Genomic DNA, 22726 nt, shown 5'->3' with positions numbered 1-22726 from the left:
ACCTCGTTCATTAATTACGGATGCAGCATTTCCAATACGCCCCATAGCTAACCCCGCATCAGTAGTCGAGTTTGGAACGACATGTCCAAATGGGGCAAGGGCAAATATATAAATATACTCAGCATATGTTATTACCGAATCATGATACACTGCCCCACTTGGCCAGACGAGCTTAGCATTGGGCCGTATATTTCATTCGGAAGATTATGTTATAACCAAATCTTGCAAGCCGTATGTTATATTCGGCTCTAGAACGACATCCAAATGGGGCAAGGGCAAATATATGAACATACTTGGCATATTATGTTATTGCCGAATCACAACACACTGCCCCACTTGGCTAGACGAGCTTAGCACTGAGCCGTATATTTTATTCGGTAAATTATGTTATAGCCAAATGTTGCAAATCGTATGTTATATTCGGATTTAGAACGACATCCAAATGGGGCAAAGGCAAATATATGAATATACTTGGCATATTATGTTATCACTGATACATGATACACTGCCGCATTTGGCCGGACGAGCTTAGCACTGAGTCGTATATTTTATTCAGCAGATTATGTTATAGCCAAATATTGCAAGTCGTATGTTTTATTCGGCTTTAGGACGACATCCAAATAGGACAAAGACAAATATATGAATATACTCAGCATATTATGTTATCGCCGAATCATGATACACTACCCTACTTGGCCAGACGAGCTTAACATTGAGCCATATATTTAATTCGGCAGATTATGTTATAGCCCAATGTTACAAGCCGTATATTTTATTCGGCTCTAGGACGACGTCTAAATGGTTCCAAGGGCAGATATATGAATATATTCGACAAATTATGTTATAGATGAATCTCAATACACTGGCCCACTTGGCCAGACAAGCTTAGATTTAATGTCAAATTATTTTACATTGTCCTACTTAGCCATCAATTTAAATTAACAAATTCAGAAGAGAGACAAAAAGGTGATTTTCATTAATAAACTGAATACAAAAAACTGTCACTTTACACATGTAAACTGCCCTACGAATGAATTCTAAACAAAATGAGCAAAAACCTACAAACAAAATGAGCAAAAAACCTACAAAAACTACATACAAAAGATACATAAAGCAAAATTACACGAACACTATACATTCTTCGGGGTTAGACTCCAACGGCTCAATCTCTAGCTGCTCATATGGAATCGGCTACTCCAATGTCACGTTAGTGGCCACCAGGGCTTTAAGCCAGCCATGTTTGAAGCCTCGGTTTTCAAACTTCAATACCTCCTCCACATACTTCTCCATGGCCGCGTTCTCTCAGGCATCGAACACCTTGGAAATCTCTAAGTCAGCGATTTCTTTCGCCTTCTTCGATTCTTTCAAATTGGCCTCCAACTTCGCGATCGCCTCTTCAGCCAACATGAGCGCATCATCACTCATATTAGCCCTCTCTTCAATGGCCACCTTGAGTAGGTCGACGCGTCTGGCCTTTTCTTCCTCAACGTTGGCCCTCGCTCACTCCTCTTCCGCCTTTTTAGCCTCAAACTTGGCTTTAAGAGATGCCACTGCCAATTCGGCCAACGCCTCTTTAGCTTTAGCCTTTTCAGTTTCAGTCTCGACTTTAAGTAAGCCAATTTACTCGACGGCGTCATAGTGACGGCGACCGATTTCTACGATTCTGCCCGTCGCCTGAAACAAAACATGGGTAAGTTAATCGGCATACAAAAGAAACGAAGTATGAAGTTTGCCAATTACGTACTAATATCGCCAACTGAGCAGCTAATGCTATTAAAACCACGTCTGGTTCTGCACGGAATGCAGCCTTGTCCATCGACAAAGAAATCGATGAAGCTACGCTTAGGGCCACAACGGGGTCTTTCATAGCTGATGCATCGGCAGAAACCGGCGTATTCTTCATTCTAGGTTGGATGATAAATGGCACCGCCAAGTCTTGGGACTCTTCTATTCGAGGCCGTTTATCGGTTAATTCTTTATAAGAGTCGCCTTCAGTTTCCACGGGGCATTTCTTCCCCCCTTTTGGCAACTAAATCGCCCGGTTATTGTTCAATAACCGATTCAGCCACAATGGTTTCTTGTTCCATTTCCTCAACTAGAACAGGCTGTGGGGGTTCAAATCTAGCAGTTTCGACCCTCCTTCGGGTTGCCATTTTTTGGGCATTTTTCCTTCTCACCATCTGTGCGAGCGATTCCCCAGCCATGTTTTCAGGGTTTGTGCTGGGTAGGTCCCCTAGATCAGTGAAAATGTATTCTTCCAAAGATGTGTCAATTTGACCTAAGATGGATGGGAGGTCGAAGTCGACTTTTTCAAAAGCCAAATTAAGAGCCGCGCCAACTTCCTCCCCCAAACGACCCTCAGACCCGACCGAGTTGGACTGGCTCGACTACTCAACGACCTGATCGCCGACTTTACCGCCTGGGTCTGAATCTAAACCTTCAAGGCTGATGTCCCTAAGGCTCTTAAAGTTTGAGAAAATGAGTGCCATAAAATGTTGTTCACTCCTTGGAATTGGGATATGATCTGTGGCCAAAAATTCGAGTACGTTGGGTGATATCACAATAGCACGTGGGCGGCTTGCCCTTCTTTTAAAGGTTTGGACAGCCAAAGAATTTGAGCACGATCTTGACTTGTTCAAACATAGCATCGTCGGCCGAAGTGAGTGCTTTCTTCAAATCGTTACCTGCACAAACGAAACGATAAGTACATGGAATCGAAGCCGAATAAACGTATAAGAAATGTGCAAAGAAATAGGACTCTAGTTCGCCTTTTTGTCTAGGCACAGGATCCAGGCGATCTTCGCCTTCACCGAATTCCTAGTTGCGTCGGACAATGACCATGATGTTGTTAACAAGCTTACCAAAGCTGACAAGCATAGTCACCAAATGGTGATTAGTGTCCTTGGCCTTGAGAAAGTAGTGTCCCTGCCGACCAGAAGATTTCGCCAAGGCATAACAATGCCGAATAACAGGGATTCCTAGATTAATCCTAAGTCGGCAATTTAATTATACTATGCCCATTATGATTCGGTAAAAATTTATGTTTGGCTGTGAAGGGAGTAGACCCCAATAGCGAAGAACGACCCTAAAAAATGGATGAAAGGGGAAACGGATTCCGCCCTCAGCGATTAGCAAGAGGGGAAATATGATCGTACTTGTATAAGTTCTCTCCATGTCAACTACGCCGTCCGCTATGAGTGACAAATGGACATCATCTGGAATTGAGAAATAGCGTCAAAAGGTGGAAAGACGATTCGCAAAAAGGAGAGCTTTCAAATGTTTCACCATTCAAATCGAAATAGAAAATACGCTAACTAAAAATGAACAAGAAAATGGGAGCTGGAATGAGGAAGAAATGTAAAGAAAAGAATAACTTACAGGTTAAAGAGAGAAGGACAATGAGTAGCAGGCAGAAATCGCAGAGGTCGTGAAGAAGTGATATTGTGAGACAACCAAAAAGTCTTGCATAATCAAAAAATATTTAAAGGGACAACACGATTTCATATCGCATTAAATGAGCAATGTGTATGAAGGAGCAGAAAGTTATAATGATTTCTAAATCGTGTTCATTTTGACGCTTCGGTATTGGAAGAAGTGCGAGTGTCGTATTTTTTACTTTTCATACGTAAAATCAAACATGCTGACTAATTGGTATTAGTCAGATGTTCGGGGGGCAATTGTGGAGGCCAAATAAAATATACTAGAAAGGGGCCAAGGCATTTGATCGACGTTAGGCCAAAGACAATTCGGCCCTGACTAGGGGCTCATGAAGCCGAATATACGAATCGGCCATAAAAGGAGTCGAATAGGAGCCAACACGCAACTGGAAGGCCGACTAAGGAACTATGTGCGAGATCAAGAGTGGGCCCGACCCTTGGGCCCAGATGTAATATAAAAATGGAGGAATGTCAGCTAAAGGAGGTATGTGAGAATTTACAAGATAACTTAAGATAGAAGTAAATTACAGAGAATATTGACTTGTTCGTCGGAGTGTTAATTCCGACACTCCTGACTGAAGTGTTCATCCCTTTTTTCAGGTAGCAATCAGAGGATCAAGGACGTCGACTGAAGTGTTCATCCCTTTTTTCAGGTAGCAATCAGAGGATCAAGGACGTCTAACTAGATTCTGGAATATTTCCAAACCACTTCTCCACATTTTGCATCTATATCAGCTGACAACATAAAAAAATTCAACCTTCCAAAAGGGGAATTTATACACAACATGCTATGAGTATATTTTATTTTTTAAAAAAATATTTATACATATACATCATTCCAATGCTACTACAAGATGTACAGTTTGTTCTTCCCCATGAATATTTTGGCATTATTATCTTTTTTTTTTCCCCTTCTTTCTTTTTGTTGTTTTTATTCTCTTCATTATTATATTTTGGAAATGGGGAAATTGCTCCAATTCTATGAAGAGATTCAAAAATCTATTCTTCCAGCTAATAAAACTCCTTCACCTGATTGAATGATCTTTTTGCCACCTATACCAATCATCCCATACACCTCAATTCAATAGGAAGTTTAAACATTGAGTATACTGTGTGCTTCTCTCTCTTTCTGAACTTTAATTTATCATGTCCATTAATTTCAATACTCAAATATTTAACATTGGTATTGGTGGCCTTTGTTCATACAACTCTTAGCAGAAAACCATCATCAATGCAATGGCAGTCAATGAAGATGGTGTAATGGCTACAGGAGGAAAGAATCTAATAAGTTTCACATAATTTTGATTCAATTCAAGATAATGATGAGGGGTGCATATATTCTTTACAAAATGTATTATCGAAATCTCTTTCTTTTTCATGGGGGAATTGAAAAAAGAAATGGTTAGGCAAAATACTTGTGATTTTAAATGAATATTTTTGTTAGTCTTGTGTAACTTATCAAATAGCACTTGCACGAAAACATAGTAAAGACTCGACTCAAAATGATTTTCATGAAATTGCAATTACTTTCTCATTCTTACAGTGATTTGCAAATTGCCTTTCTTTCTTATTAAATTTGTGTTTGTTTTTAAAGGTGACAACGGAAGTTTATGGTTCTGGGACTGGAAGAGTGGTCATAATTTCCCGCAATCCCAAACAATTGTACAGCTTGGTATGTATCTTATGCACCTTAGATTCCATGACGTCCCGGACATCTTTCTTTATCGGCAGGAAAAGGGTGAACATTAATGTTCTTTGTTTTAGGGTCGTTGGATAGCGAAGCTGGTATCTATGCTTTCTCATATGATGTTACTGGTTCAAGGTCAGTCACTTGTGAAGTGGACAAGACCATAAAGATGTGGAAAGAGGATGAAAATGCCACCCCTGAAACTCATCCTTTCCACTTCAAGCCACCTAAAGATATCCGGAGGTTTTAATAGTCAGTCTCTCCAAACACTCTTTCACTGTATCTTCTTTTTCCTTTTTCAAATAGGCTTCATAAAAAAATCTTTAATAACATGTCATAGAAATTGTGTGAGGATTAATGAAAGGTTTGAAAAAGTAGAAATTAAGAACGGATTGTCAAAGATTTAACAAGGAGTGTCTACTAGTAGGCCATATAATGTGGGATGTGAAATTTAACGATAAATAGTTTGTTGAAAGTTGTGGTAGCTTTTAGTGCTTTCCTTAGAAACTTAAAATAGAAGTAACTTGTAGTTTTGTATCGAATGTGGGTTGTATTAATGAGGTTATCTATGCCCAAACTTCGTCGAATAGGAGTATTTTTTGTGTAGCAAGCAACATGTTTGCCTGCTCATTGGCAGGGTCTTTCATTCCATGGAATTGAAACTTTGGTTAGGGTCGATGGTACATGTGGCAATCGTTTGGACACATGACACCTTTGCTTCTAAGACATTACATTTTGAGCACTTCCCTGTAGTCATTGACCTAATTGTTGTTCTTTTTAGGGAGACATTATTAAAACCAGCCTTGAAGTTTGGTGTGATATCTGGTTTTTTATGTTAACAAATGGATGATGATGCAATTCTAGTCGAAATCTGAATTAATTAAATACTTTGTAATTCTTTTCATGGCAGGTTATGTTGGTTGATATATTCTTCTACTAACTACTATTCCCCCCCCCCCCCCCCCCCTTTTGGAGATTCAATTATTATATATTCCTCACCAATGAAAATTTAGATTTTGAAATGAGGTATATTTTCCGAATATGCTCTTATTTTTTTGCCCATAGAGCCTAAGTACTATATGATGAATGGCTGCAATAGTATATGGAAATTATTATTATTAATTTTTTGGTTCGATTAAAATAGTCTTGTCCCCCCCCCCCCCACCACCTGCATACTTCAATATTCGAAGTACGGCATAGAGAAATTATTGTATATATGTCCATAGGGCCATACTTTCACATGACCACATTGAATCCACCTTAAACGTAGGGAATTTAGCTCCTGAAAATTGTGGAGGCATTGCCTTAGAAGCACGGAAAAATCTTCTTATGAAAAAGAGGTCGATATAAGGTTATAGAAAAATTTGTGAGAAATTTATGTTTGTATAGCATTATTTTTAATTTGTGAAAAATCAGAGACATACTTGATCTTTATGTCTGTCAACTTGATTAACCAGTATCAGATTGGAAGCTAAACTGTTCAAAACTAACAACTCCCTCTCCACTCTGAATTAATGGTAGGTTAAAAGCCAATACTTGCCCTGTTGTCCAACATGAAGCTCCATTGGTCCAATAGTCCAAATTCAATTCATGCTAAATTTAAGCATCGTGGTTCATGCTGGGCTATTGTGAAAGTTGGGACTGGACTGATTCTTGTGTTATTTTAAAGGTGGGTTGGCAGTTGGCCTACATTCGTCTGATGTGCTTTCATAGGCATAAAACATGGTTAAATATGTTATTTTCAGGTTTTTTCTCAGGTAGGGATCGTATTTGATACCCAATAAATTATCTTCAGTTTCCTGTGCTGATATTGCTTCCAGCTGTATTCTCCATTTGCTGCTCTAACATGCTATTCCATGTATAGCTACAGAAGGAAATCCAGTTTCTTCAAAAAGATTTGGGTCCAATATCTCTTCTAAGGTTGTACACCCATCTGATTCCAAGGAAATGGAGAATCTACCAACCCAAAAGTTTGAAAAGAAATTATCTCCCCTGGCACCACCTAGTCAAGAAAACTGTAATGTTCTTGTTCCTCTACTGCAGTCAAGGATGGATCTAGGGGGGGGCGGGGGGGCAACCGCACCCCCAAAAATTTGAAAAATATCATATATTATACTAGAAATTTTAAAATAATTTAAAATTATAGGAGTTCGCACCCTCAAATTTTTTTTAGATACTTTCAAAATTATATAGAGTAGCCCCCCAATTTTTTAAACTATTTGGAATTTTTGTTTTTTTGAATTATTTAACATATATAATAATTTATTTTAAATTTCATGTATATGTATTTTTTAAATTAGATCAAAATGAAAACAAAATTTTAAACACTTTAGTGGGTTAAAGTGTAAATATGAAACTTTTAAATATATATATATATAATATACAATCCAAGACTTACTGGGGAAGCTTAAGAAGCACTAAGTCTAAAATAAAGTAAACAAAACAACTGAGTCTAAGAAGCAGCATAAGAGAGACGACCGATACGGAGTTACGGAGTGCAACACAACGCCTAGCCCAGCCCTTGTCCTGACTCCTCAAGAAGGTAATCAAATAAATTTGCTCTCAACTTTAATATTCTCATTGTTGATCTTTGTGGCTTTTTTGGGATTAAAGTTATATTATATCATATATGGGTTTGCTTTTTTGGGTTTGCTTTAAAGTTATATTATATCATGTATGGATTTGCTCTAAACTTTAATTTGCTTTAATTTTTTGGGAAGGGTATTAAATAAATTTGCATACAGTTGGCTCAATTGTGAGATAGCGATGAATTGAGCTTATATTATACTCATATTTCTGTCTATGTTGGTTGAAGTTTCAATAATTTATGTCTGAGATTAATTGGGATTTATGCAATATGTTTTCTTTTTTTTCTTCAGTTAGTTTTTTGAGCTTATATTATACTCATATTTCTGTCTATGCAATATGTGCCCCAATTGTCTGTTAGTTTTTTATTCAAATACAATTATTATTTATGTCTAAGAATTAATGGGCTTATTTGAGGTGATTGTTTTCATATTTATGTCTGTTGATTGAAGTTTGAATATGGGTGGTCCAATTGTCTGCTAGTTTGTGATTTAGGTACAATTGTTAAGTTAATCATGGCGAACAAAAAAATTGATTTCTTCTTTAAGAAAAGAGGTTTTGAAAATATCGTTCAAAGTTCCACCAATAATGTTGAAACTTCAACTCCTTTGGAACAACGTCCTTCTAAACTTCCAAGAGTCGAATCTAAAGATGTTGATACATCTTCTTTGGTGAGGGATCCGGGGTTGCGTCAAAAATATGGGATTATCCGGTATCTGAACGTGATGAGATCAGACGTGCTTATATCAAATCCGAGCCATATCAACCCAAGGCTCCAAATAATCAACCTTTTGAAATTGATAAGAATGGGCGTTGTTTTTTAGATTCTTGGTACAAGTTATTCCCGGATTGGTTGGAATACTCTCCAACAAAAAATCGTGCGTTTTGCCTTCCATGTTCTCTTTTTACTAAGCCAACTAGACGCCCTGGATCTAGTGCTTTTACAGTCGAGGGATTTTCTTCTTGGAAGAAAGTCAATGAAGGGAAGAATTGTCCTTTGTTATCGCATATGGGCAAGGATCCTAACTCATCGCATAGAGTTGCTATCAAATGTTGTTGTGATTTAACAAATCAAGCGTAACATATTGAGGCAATTATTGAAAAACAAACTTCCATACAAATTGCTAGAAATCGTTTGCGATTGAAAACCTCGATAGATGTGATTAAATGGTTACCATTCCAAGCCTGCGCTTTCAGAGGTCGTGATGAACGCCACGAATCTAACAACCGAGGGAATGTTATTGAGTTGATAAAGCTCTTGGCTTCTTATAATGAGGATGTGGCAGCAGTGGTTTTGGAAAATGCTCCTCAAAATGCTTCCTATCATTCCCATGGTATTCAAAAGCAGATTCTTAGTATTTTCTCTGATAAGATACAAAGATTCATTCGTAAGGACATTAATGATGGGAAGTTTTGCATTCTAGTTGATGAATCTGAAGATGAATCGAAAAGAGAGCAAATGGAAATTGTTTTGAGATTTGTTGATAAATATGGTTTTATAAAAGAGCATTTCTTTGACATAGTCCATGTGTTAGATACCACGTCGGCAACTTTGAAAGAAGAAATTTGTAATGTCCTTTCTCTTCATAACTTTAGTGTGCAAAATATTCATGGTCAAGGATATGATGGTGCCAGTAACATGTCTGGAGAATGGACTGGGTTGCAGGCTCTATTTTGTGCTGAGTGTCCATTCGCATATTATGTTCATTGCTTTGCTTATCGGCTCCAATTGGCTTTATGTCACGACCCAAACCCGGCCCTATGGGTTTAGTACCGTAACCGGCCAGTAATCCGAGACTACCGAAGGCCTGCAGAACAGTAATACAGTAAAACAGAGTACAGGGCCTGGCGGAAGCCAATACAGTAAATAAATAGTGTCCATTGAGCTGTGACAGTCTGTATGCAAAAAGGCTTTTCACACATTATACAAAAACAGTACAGAACAGTATACACAATATTCACATCCATTCAACTAGGGACTCAACCCTACAGAACAGTACAGAAAACATTCCGTCTGTACAAAACAGTATACAAAATTAACAGTCACACAGTACAGGGACCTAATCCCTGTATAACAGTACAGTAAACAGTCAGTCTATACAAAACAGTGAAACAGTACAAAAAAGGGGGAAATTCTAAAACACCCCTAAGCCTTAACAGTAGGCTCGGAACCTCACAGTGAGGCACAAAGGCTGGCTTGACAAAACTGGAGTAACCCTGACGCCTCTAGCTGCGGTCTGGTGCCTGTACACCTACATATATATATGAGCAGTGAGCTAAAGCCCAGTGAATAACATAAAGCGTAAAGGGGTTTAGAATGAATGTCCTTACAGTAATGAAAACAGTTCATTTCAATCAGTAATTCAGTTGCTCAGTACAGTAAACAGTCATATGTGGTACATCCATTAGCATAACAGTAACAGTAGGTCTTAAAAGACCGAACAGTAATGATGGCCATCAGTCAGTAAACAGTAGTGGTTCCACGAGGAAACCGACAGAGATCTCTGTGACAGTAACAGTAACAGTAAACCGTAGATACTAAGGATGCCACAGTACAGTTCAGAAATAAAGGACATACATTCATTCAGTAAATAATACCAGTTCAGTAAACAGTTCAGTTCAGTATTCAGAAGATAATCAGTTGAACATATCTTTACACAATTGTTACTCACAGAGTTCTGGGCTACAGTATGCTAGAGCGTGTCTCCCCAGTTGCCAACCCTACACAGTTCACAGGTTGAACACACACTAAGCTACACAGTTGGGAAATCTCATAACTTAATCCCTAATTTGCCTTGGTGTGTTCTACAATGATATCCTCATCTAAATGTCTTAAACTAGGCCTAAGAATGCCTAGGATGGGATGAGGGTGCAAAAATACACTTAGAAAACATTTTGCAAACTTTGCTGAAAATAGGAGCCTCGCTCGAGCGAGACTTTCTACGCTCGAGCGTAAGTCCAAAATCAAAGGCTTCGCTCGAGCGAGGAATCCTTCGCTCGAGCGGTCTGCAAAACAGTAAAAGTACTGGATGCTGAAATTTTACGCGCGATCGTCGCTCGATGGTCGCTCGAGCGGAGCCCTGGACAAAGGTGCTCGCTCGAGCGGGGAATCCTTCGCTCGAGCGAGGAAGCCAAATCTGGAATTTCCAGATTTGCCTCCCAAGCTCAAACCAAGCATTCAACCACTCCAAACTCGACCTCTTGGGCCCAAATTCTGGAAAACAACATTAAATTCAATGTATAACAAGTTTCAAAGCTCAATTTATGAATTCAAGCCCCAAAGGTGAGTCAATTAAAACCATATTCAAACCCATTTTCAAGAACAACATTCAAACATGTCATGCATGAGTTTTAAACCAAATTAAAGCTCCAAAGCTTGATCAAATGAGCTCATTTCTTTTCAAATCAGATGGAAACATGGTCTATAACAACAATATGAGCATGCATGCACTAATGTCTATGTAATCAACCTCAAATTGCAACAATACCAACATGCATGCAAGAAATGATCTTCAATCCATCATTTATGGACCAAATCATGACTTAGCTCTACAAATTAACATGAATCATGCAAGAACTAGCTCAAACACATCAATAAAGGTTGAGTTCTCTTACCTAGAGCCTCAATTACTAGTGTAGGACCACAAAGCAACAATCAACCTTCAATTCTCTAAGTTGTTTAAGCCAAATCTCAAGAACTATTCTATTCTCTCCCTCTCTCCCTCGAGGTCGGTGATGTGCTCAAAATGGCTGAGCAAAATGTTCTTCAAGTGTGTACATAAGGCTCAAGTGTGGGTATATGAGATAGTGGCAAAATGGTAAATATGGCAAACTCTTTAATTGGCTTATTTTAATCTAATTTAATCATACCTAATCAATTTTCAGATAAATATACCATAAAATCACATTAATTATGAGGGTCACGGAACATCAATCGGTTTCTAATTCGGCTGCCGATAAGGCCTTCAATTAGCAGTTTAAACATATAAACATGAACAGATAATCAGACAATCAAACAGATAGAATGCAATTAACCATCATATACTCAGTTAATTCAGATTCCAATTTCAATCAGTTAGTTCAGTACTTTACTCAGTTCAATTATCAGTCAGTTATCATCATTATCCGTTTCGTTTAACAGTAATCGGTGATTATCGGTAATCAATCAGTCCCTAATCAGTAAACAGTATGAGGGTTGTTACACTTTAGTAGGAGCATCTAAACAGGTTATATCTATCAATCAATTTTTCTCTTACTTGACTCAAGCAATTAATATAGTTGGCTCATCTTGCAAAAGACATGATCAATTAAGAGCTGCTCAGGCTGCAGATATTGCTGAAAAGCTTGCCATTGATGATGAATTCGAGACTAGTAAAGAAAAAAATCAGATTGGAACATTGAAACGAGCTGGAGATACTCGATGGGGTTCTCATTTGGGTTCCATTTGTAGTTTGATAAACATGTTCAGTGCTACTTGTGCCGTCCTAAGAAACATAATTAATGATGGAAGCAAATCGAATCAACGAGCTAAGGCAGATGGAGTTTATGATTCCATTACATCTTTTGAGTTTGTCTTCATCTTACATTTTATGAGGGATATCATGGAGATTACTGATGATCTTTGCCAAGCTTTGCAAAGTAAATCTGAAGATATATTAAATGCAATGCATTTGGTGTCTACAACGAAGATACTTATTCAAAAATTTAGAGAAGATAGATGAGTTCCATTGTTGGAGAAAATTAAATTATTTTCTAATGATCATGGTATACAGATTCCTGATATGAGTTGTCCTTATAAAGGAGGCCGAGGTCGGTCTCGTTCTGACAGAGATCAGCTCACCATGGAACATCATTTTCGAGTTGATATTTTTATGGTTACAGTTGATTTCCAATTATAAGAATTAAACAATAGGTTTAAGGAAGATGTAATAGAATTGCTTGTTCTTAGCTCAGCTTTGGATCCTAGGAATGGTTATAGATCATTCAACATTGAGGATATTTGCAAACTTGCAGATAAATTTTATCCCATGGATTTCTCCGAGCAAGAAAAATTGCATTTGAAGTATCAGTTAGAAAACTATAAGCTTGATATTTCCATACTTCCCGAGTTTCAGAAGCTGTCAACCATTTCTGAGTTGTGCTAAATGTTGGCAAAAACAAAAAAGTCGACAAGTTATCCTCTTATTGATAGATTGATCCGTCTTGTGTTGACTTTACCTGTTTCAACTGCTACATCAGAACGTGCATTTTCAACTATGAAACTCGTTAAGTCTAAATTGCGCAATAGGATGGAAGATGGTTTTCTGGCCAGTTACTTGATTACGTACATTGAAAAGGACATTGCTCGAGGGTTTGATGTAGACTTTATCATCGATGCTTTTCATATTATGAAAAAAAGTCGAGCTCAATTGAAAATGCCTAATTTTAGTAAATAAATGCATGTAGAAATAGTTACTACTTTTTGTAAGTGAATATGAGCAAAAAAATATTCTCAATTGTATGATCATCTTTTGGTACTCAACTATGTTGACAAGGAATATATAGTTCAATATTTTATCGTAACATTATTGATTTTTTTCATACTAGTAGAAATTGGTATTGAATTTCAAATTTTGTTAGTTAGCGGTTAAACGTACTTTGGCCCCCCCAAAGTCATAATCCTAGATCTGTCCCTGACTGCAGTGTGATTTCTTTACATAAATCCAAGTCATCTTACACACTTTCTATTATCTACTTTTATTATATACATGTAACCATTCTTTTTTCCTGTCTAATTATGGAAGCTTCAATTTCCACCCACAACTTTCTCTCAGTTCACACATCCATTTTCGTTCAGAATTTGATGTCCAAACAAAATTACATGGTTTGGACATTTACTTCCGAATGGAAAACCTATGGTTTGGAAATCAACTTATGAAGCAAAGATATAGCTGAATCATAATGCTTCATTAGGAAGTTGATTTCCAATTTCCAAACCATATAATTTGATTTAGAAGTTAAAAAGACAGGACTCGAATCGAGTCCCCGGTTTGGGAGTTAGAGCCGGATTTCGATCTCGGCAAACTAGTTCCTTAAGAAACTTAGAATTCGAGGTGTTGATGCCCCAAAATCACCAAACGACGTTGGATTAGCACGAAACTTGGCACACACAACCGCCTAGGCACAAGAGACTTGTGGGAGAAGACAGGACTTGAATCGGATTCCCGATTTGGGAGTTAGAGCTGAATTTCGGTCCCGGCAAACTAGTTCCTTAAGAAACTTAAAATTCGAGGTGTTGACTCCTTAAAATACCAAACGATGTCGGATTACCACGAAACATGGCACACACGATCGCCTAGGCACGAGAGACTTATGGAAGAAGACATGACTCAAATTGAGTTCCCGATTTTGGAGTTAGAGTCGAATTTCAGCCTCAGCAAACTAGTCCCTTAAGAAACTTAAAATTTGAGATATTGACGCCCAAAAATCACCGAACGGCGTCAGATTAGCATGAAACTTGGCACACACGACCGCCTAGGCACGAGAGACTTTTGGGTGAAGATAGGACTCGAATCGGATTCCCAGTTTGGGAGTTAGAGCCGGATTTCAGTCTCGGTAAACTAGTTCCTTAAGAAACTTAGAATTCGAGGTGTTGACGTCCCAAAATCACCAAACGGCGTCGGATTAGCACGAAACTTGGCACACACGACCGCATAGGCACAAGAGACTTGTAAGAGAAGACAGGACTCGAATTGGCTTCCCGGTTTGGGAGTTAGAGCATTTCAGTCTCGGCAAACTAGTTCCTTAAGAAACTTAGAATTTGAGGTGTTAACACCCAAAAATCACCAAACAACGTCAGATTAGCACGAAACTTGGCACACACGACCACCTCGGCACGAAAGACTTGTGGGAGAAGATAGGACTCAAATCGGGTTCTCGATTTGGAAGTTAGAGTCGGATTTCAGTCTGGACAAATTTGTTTACTTAATTATCTTTGTAATTGTATAGTTGTTAAATTTTTATATTTTTTAACACATAATTATATTGTCTTTAATTATTTTTGTTTTTTGTTTTCAGATATTGCCCGAGTAGGAGTTTGCTTCTTGTGGAATGCATGCCGGTGAAGAATGCAACTAACTTTTTTTTTTTGTTATCCACGGAGAATAATGAGGAAAACTTTTGTTTTCGGTTTATGTTAGTTTGAATTGTGAACAACATTATATACTTAAACATTATATATGTATTATGCAACATTCTGTAGTGGGGTAATTTGTTGATGTTTAGTTATGAATATAAGAATATTTTTATTATGAACAAATTGTTATTTCTAGACAGTAATTTTTATATTATTATGCAATTATTGGTTTTTTTTCAATTTTTTTTTTCATTTAATACATGTAATTTTAATATTTTTAATAATTTTATTGCAAGTTTTTTATTTTTTATTTTTTGTGACGACACCATACCATCGCACAAACATTAGACCTAATACGTAAATTTTTTGGCGACATAGGCAATGCTGTCGCAAATTAGTTTTTGGCGACAGAGGTAATGCCGTCTCAAAAAAAAAAAAAAATTGCGACAGCTTCTTTTGCTGTCTCAAATAAAAGTTTTAGCGACGGTAGATGTATTGTCGTCGCAAAAGGTCTCATTTTTTACATATTATAGGCGATAGTAAAATACCATCACGAAAGCCAACATTTGCCGTCACAAAAAAAAAAAAAGGCAACGGCAGCATGACATCGCTAAAACTTTTTTTGCAGCACCCTCTATTGTGACCCACCTTTTTTCGTTGCTAAAAGTCATTTGCCGTCGCTAAATTTTTTTTGAGGCAGAATTAGGTGTATTAGCGACGGCATTTTGCCGTTGCAAAAAATTGAAATTTTTGTAATGACAATTCTCTAACAATCCAACAGTCTACAGACATCCCTTGTAATTTTTTGTTCAATAAATAAAAAAGCTTTTATTTCCAAAAAAAGTGTGTTACTATTGTATGTCAAGTTATTAATCTTAAGTCTCCTACATAACTAAAGAAGCAATTTATGAAGTTATGGTCTGAGGTAGTAAACAAAACGGATCTATGTTGAGCCTGATCTAAGGAAAGAAAGCTTGAGGTTAGCCACTTCTGTAAACTAGAAGCTTGCCAATGCCAGAGCCCTACGCCGACTACGCTCAGGTAACGGTCAAAATCTTTAGATACTGTTCTTATTTTGGAAGTATAGTGGATCTAAAATCAAAACATCCTAAAATTATAAATAAGTTTTTTTTCCTTTTTATGAGTCTATATCACTATTTCTATATCCAAGATTTGTTACTAGAGTGTATTCATGTCATGACCCGAACCCGCCCCTACAGATTAAGGTCATAGCCGGCCAGTAATCAAGGGATTACCTACAGCCTTCAACCAGACAAAAGATATTCCATCAGAGTCAAGGGGCCAAACGAAAGCAAACTTAAACTTTTGTCCATAGAGCTGTGCTTACGTGGCACATCAAACGTGTAAAACATATGTATTCATTAATAACTCACATCAAAAGGAAAATAACTTAAAGTTTTATACACACAGGATCATTCAAGTCTTAGTCAGCCAAGCCAAACTTATATACAAGGGTGATTCAACGTTTTCGCCAACATTTCGAGATTGTAACACAACGAAAGAACAAAAGGGCAAAAACGAGTCTCGTACGTAAGACACTAAGGCTGACTCCTCAAAACTTTGACTTTTCTTACACTTCACCGGGGCTGGGTTTAGACATCTCTTTGCTCACCTACATACACATGAATGAGTGTGAGTGAAAGCCCAGTGAATAATATCAAATAAAGAAGGTACATGAATGCGATTCACATATATCAGATGGCTTTGGGCCCATTTAGAATTCTATTTAGTGCATTGTTTAGTACGTTAGGCGATTCAAGCCCGAACATATCAAACGGCCTCTGGCCCACTTCGTTCCTTAACAAACGGCCTCAAGCTCAAATCATTGATGTCCGACGGCCTTTGGCCCAATCATTTATGTCAAACGGTGTCTGACGGCCTTTGGCCCAATCATTCATGTCAAACAGTGTCCGACGGCCTTTGACCCAATCATTCATGTCAAACGGCCTTCGGCCCAATCATTCATGTCAAACGGTATTCGACAGCCTTTGGCCCAATCATTCATGTCAAACGGCCTTCGGCCTAATCATTCATGCATGTCGAACGGCCTTCGGCCTAGTCAATTGTATCCAAAGATCTTTGGCCCAATCATTTGGCATAACAAATATTCGTCAACAATTCAATTTAACAAACTTATAAGGCTTATACAGAAATAAGCAATTAAACAAATAACATACTTCAAATATCTTTACTAAGATATTACTCACAGTGTTCTGCCGACCCTACACATTTTATAAACATAATGGGTCACAAACAATTCAATCCGTTCTTAATTCATACATCTCTCTTAGGCTTCTTTCTTATCCTTTTAACTCATTCACAATACTTAATGTATGCCTAAGAGTGCTTAGAAATGAAGGAGAACGGAAAAATGAAACACTAAACATATTTTCAAAATTTCAGAAACAGGGCTCCCCGCTTGAGCGTGGGTTTGAACGCTCGAGCGGACCCCTTAGGTCTACAAAAATACTGGTTGCCTCATTTTTACGCTCGAGCGTGACTTCGGACGCTTGAGCTGAGAGTTCGAAATATGTGACTGACGCTCGAGCATGAATATCCCCGCTCGAGCGGACACACTAGTGTCTGCAAAAGTTCTAAGAGCTAACATTTCACGCTCGAGCGGCCATTGCCTCGCTTGAGCGGACATGCCAAATTCTGGGTTTTGCAACAACCATTTTGAGCTTCAAACTTGCATTCAAACTAATGTAACCTGCATATTGTGACCCATAGCTCACATATACATTTACTAACATGATACAACACCAGATTTATCACATTATGAAGCTCAAATCTCATGAATTAATTACATGCATGCCCCAAACTACACCAAACTTATTTCCAACATAACAAATTCATGTATTCAAAACTCATACTCCTATGAATTGTACATGCATGTGAGATATAGCTCTCATTCTCAATTTACATGATGTAGAGATGACCAAAAGCATGAACTTCAATCAAAATTCAACATGGATCATGTATTTCAAGCTCAAACATACAAATTCATGGCAATTTCTTACATGCATGTGTATATTGACTTCCAATTCATCAAAACCAACTCAATTTATGTTCTTGATCACCTTATGACTTGAATTCACAATATTACAAACTTAAGCTCATAAATCTTTGCTCAATTACTCACTTAGGAGCTTCAATCTTCACAACTATGGCTAATTCTTGAACTAATCCCCTTAGGGCATGTTTGATTGGAAGGATTAAAGCATGGGATTAGGATTATTAATCCGTGGGCCCAATCATTCTATGTTTGTTTTGACATTTTGGTTTAGGACTATTAATCCAATGGATAATTAATCCAACAAATTTGTAGGATTATTAGTAATGGGGTAGGGGTGGGATAGTTAATACCACACTAATTTGATAGGATTATTAATACCTCACTATTAGTATTGTAAATCAAACATGGCCTTAGTTTCTTGAATTCTCTTGCAATTCTTTAATGTTGACCCCTCTCTCTCTCTCTCTCTCTCTCTCTCTCTCTCTCTCTCTCTCTCTAAATTCGGTTCTCTCTCTCACTCTAGAGAGCAAAGTTAGATTTTGAGCTCAAAACCAATTGAATAAGAGTGTATATTGGCCCTTTTTATAGTCTCTCACTTAATCAAGTTGATTAAGGTTAATAATGATACTTAATTCAATCAATTTGCTCGAATTATTTCGATCCGAATCAATTTTTAAATTAAATTTCACCGTAGGCTCTAAAAATTACGCTGATCACAATGGCGTAATTAATTTCGGTTTCTGTGGCCGATAAGGCCTTCAATTTCAATTCTAAAGCAGAAAATCAAACAGATTTTCTTACGGTGAACAGATAAAAATTCAAATCCACATATATACATATAAATGGCACGCAAAATCATATTAAACACATAATCACATTCATAACTAAGATTAATTAGCATAATACGGAACAGGGTTATCACAAATCAAGTACTAATACTAATCGCAAATTGTTACCAACGTCGTAATTTTTTACAAAATCCACCAAATACTAGTGATTTTTTACAAAATCCACCAAATACTAGTGCTGCTAAAGATATAGAATTTATAAGAAAAAATAATTGATAAAATATCTCAAGAAATCATATATTATCAACAACAACTAGATTTAGTATAATAAAAAAATAACAATAAAAAAATAAAATATTAATAATAATATTAAATTACACATCACTGTTACATCATCAAGTCACATCATTTAGGCCAAATTAAGCCATTAAAAATTATAATTACCCAGCATCACTCATATTTACATGTCTCATGTGGCACGAAAAATAATTTTTTTATTTTTTATTTTTTATTTTTTTTAGGTAAGCAATCTTCGAACGTGAACATAATTGATCAAATAACAAAATTAATTAAATAATTTTGTTAAAAAAGAAGATAGAAAGAGGGATTAAAGCCATGTGAATTTAGCAAGAAAAAAAACAAGCTAATTGCAAGTCAAATTATCACCTAATTTCAAGATGAAAGAAAAAAACGTTCCATTTGAATGTAAAGTGGGTCCAAGTGTAGAGAAAATTTGATATATATGCTCTTGTAAATTGTAATGGTATCTTTTATAAGGGGTTGTACCAGTTATACAAAATATAAAGTTTTATATTCATGAAAATAACACATTCTTAATCCAAACAAAAAAGGGTTTGGCTTCCCTCCGATCCATAATCAGATCGGGGGTACTGTTGGTCCTATGAGGGTCCATTACGAGTCCTATTTTGATAATTTAAATCATTAATGTGTAGAACTCGTCAAGTAATATATACTTGTAAAAAATCATATTGATCAGATATCGATAATTACGTGATCAAATCAGTTTTATATAAAAAAAAATGAACGGTAAAAAAATAAACGGTTGATAGAAAATCTAATCCGATGAAATAGTTATCGATATCCGATCAACGTGATGATTTACAAACATATAATACTCAACGAGTTTTACACGTTGAACGGTTTAGATTATCGAAACAGAACCCGTGATGAGCCTCCACAGACCTATCAATACTCTCCAGTTCGATCACGGATTGGAGGGCATTCAATCCCAATAAAAAAGCTAATGAATCTTTTTGTCTTAACTTTTTTTATTTTATTTTTTATTTTTTTTAAATTTTATTTAAAGCATGAAAGCACCCTTTGCTCCATAAGGGCTAGTTTGGCATGTACTAAATAAGTCAAAAAGTCAAAAAGTCACTATCTTATTTAAGTCACATCATCTTATTTAAATCACATCACCTCTCTAACACATCACATCAAACCCAACCCAAATCCAACCCAAACCCACCAATAAGTCAAAAAGTACACTTTTTTAGGATATCCCAAACCAACCCTAGGTAGGAGGCAGAGAAAAAGACACAAATCTTCATTTGATTGACTGGTCCCATGCTATCCGGTTCATGAATTTGGCATTGTATAAATCTCTCGCCCTTAAATATAATGGGTAAATTATACTTATTTTTTTTTAGAGATTTAAAAAATATATATATATATATATGTAATACATTATAATTTTGATATAATAATAATTATTATTATTATTTAAAATAAGAGTAAAGGAGCCGAAACTTGTGTAGATGATGTGATAATTAGGGGTGTGCGCGGTGCGGATCGGTGCGGTTTGAGAGAAAAATAGAAACCGTATAGCGGGTGGCGGATTGATAAAAGTGTCACTAGAATTTGCCATTTTCCTTATCAAAAACCGGCGGTTCGGTTGGCAAATAATGGCGGATTTGCATTGGCGGTTCGGGCGGATTGGCGGTTTATAAAAAATATAATTCAAATTACAAAACTTAAATCAAAGAGTAAAAAAAAGACGAGAGATACCGTGATGTTAAGCATCTTGCGAAGTTTTCTTCTGATGCAGCAAGTATAGCAACAACATGATAATATCAAAGACTATGCCATCAGTTCATTACAAGCATCTGTGGAAGCTACAATGATCAAATACAATACATAAAATTTCCCTCGAGCAGTAATGTAATACTATATTCTAAGATATAGAATAACAAGCAAACTTAAGTAAAAAAGAATTTTTAGAATCTTATAAAACATGATTTAATAGCGGTGCGGGTCAGTGCGGTTTGGAAGAAAAATAGAAACCGGCGGATTGATAAAAGTGTCACTAGAATTTGCCATTTTTCTTACCAAAAACTGGCGGTTCGATTGGCAAATAATAACTAATTTGCCTTGGCGGTGCGGTTTGGTGCGGTTTTGGCGGTTTCGGCGGTTTCGGCGGTATTATGCACACCCCTAATGATAATACAAGTATAAATAAAAAATATGGGCATTGATTTAGAACCCTTAAAACACCCACCCCACAATCCCCTCACACACATGGAGGTTGGTTGGGGATTGGGAGAAAAAATAAATAAATAAATAAATAAATTTGACCAATCAAAACTAAAGGGGTCAAGAGGTGACCCCCAAAGGGGGTCTCAACCTTTATTAAAAAAACATATACATATTTTAGTGTAAAATATGATAATATTATTTTTCAATTTATATGATTAACGAATTACTAATAAAATATACTTAATTATTATGTGAATTAAAACTTTTTAAAAATCCAATATAATTATATCATATCTGTAAAATGTATTATACTTTTTTTCAAATATCAGAATAATATAATTGACCCTTATATAATTTAGGAACATGAGTATGGGGCTTCCATTAAATCACTAATGAGTATAATAATCCAATCCAATAAAGCACTGAGCTGATGAATTTATTTTCTTGTATCAATCGATCTTGTTCATGACCAGGACGGAATTACGAGAAGATTATGGGGGTTATAATCCCTTGTTTCTGTGAACATTATTGTTTATTGTAGAACTTTAAATATATATATGTATATATATATATATATATCATTTTATATATAAAATGGCCTCCAATATAAAAAAATATATGCCTGTTTTACGTCCAAAAAAAAAAACTTATTCATCTTATTAGAATTAGCATATGGTATTTAAATTTCTTTTATGTGTAAACTAAATAAAGACAAAGCACTGTAAAGAAAGTTAAAAAATTGTATGTGCAATAAATTATTCAATTTGTTTTGAGAATCAACCATAACTAAAATCTGCACAATGATATTTATTTATTTATTTATTTTTGTATAAAACTATATTGTATATCTTTCATGAACCCCAAATGACGACTTGGCTACATTATTATTGATTTACTTGAATGATTTGCATATATGAGAAACACTGATATTTATAGGTGAAAATACAACTGCAAAACGAATATGACTTGATACGAATACGACTTTGATGAAATTATTGGAAACTTATTGATTTACGAAGAAAAGGAATAATTATACTCATAAAAATTATTTCACCTCATAAACGATATAATTTTTTGTATTTCACAAAAAGTATAATTTTTATTACGAAAATTATAATTTTGGTTATTCATAAATTTAGGGGTCCATGCACACTATAATTTCACCATTCATAATTTTCAACGCAAAAATTATAACTTTTATTACAAAACTTCATAATTGTTAGAACAAAAATCATAAATGTTGAGCTAAAAAACATTTTGGTCATATGAATTATTATCTCTCTAGAAGTGGATTTAGAAAATCATTAGTCATGAATTGGGACAGAACTAGAATTTCATTATTGCAGGGTCAAAAGAAAAATAAGTTTTTTCATTATGTACACAAAATACACATGTATATATATATACTAGTAGTCACCCGTGCGATGCACGGGATTTTACAAAGTGAACATAATAAATTTTAAAAAAAAAAATTATGATATTTAGTTGTATTTTCTAATATAAATAAAATATTTTTATTTAATTTGTGTATATAAATCTTATTATACATCATTCAAAATTTTTAATGCTTCACAACATGAA

At 36.0% G+C, this 22726-nt stretch overlaps 1 protein-coding gene across 1 annotated transcript; it reads left to right on the top strand.

Annotated features, from left to right (window-relative positions):
- The first annotated feature begins 8719 nt into the window (after positions 1 to 8719).
- Positions 8720 to 12854, top strand: LOC114281041 (uncharacterized). The gene is made up of 4 exons (XM_082868133.1): positions 8720 to 8787; positions 8908 to 9344; positions 11989 to 12348; positions 12610 to 12854. The coding sequence occupies exons 1-4, from the start codon at positions 8720 to 8722 to the stop codon at positions 12852 to 12854; spliced, it is 1110 nt and encodes a 369-aa protein (XP_082724259.1).
- The last annotated feature ends 9872 nt before the right edge of the window (positions 12855 to 22726 follow it).

This window comes from Camellia sinensis, chromosome 5 (genome assembly GCF_055761805.1).
Source record: "Camellia sinensis isolate YWXY chromosome 5, ASM5576180v1, whole genome shotgun sequence".
NCBI classification, from domain to species: Eukaryota; Viridiplantae; Streptophyta; class Magnoliopsida; order Ericales; family Theaceae; genus Camellia; species Camellia sinensis.
The sequence above is the reverse complement of the archived record's forward strand: the minus strand, read 5'-3'. Positions and strand labels throughout refer to the sequence as shown.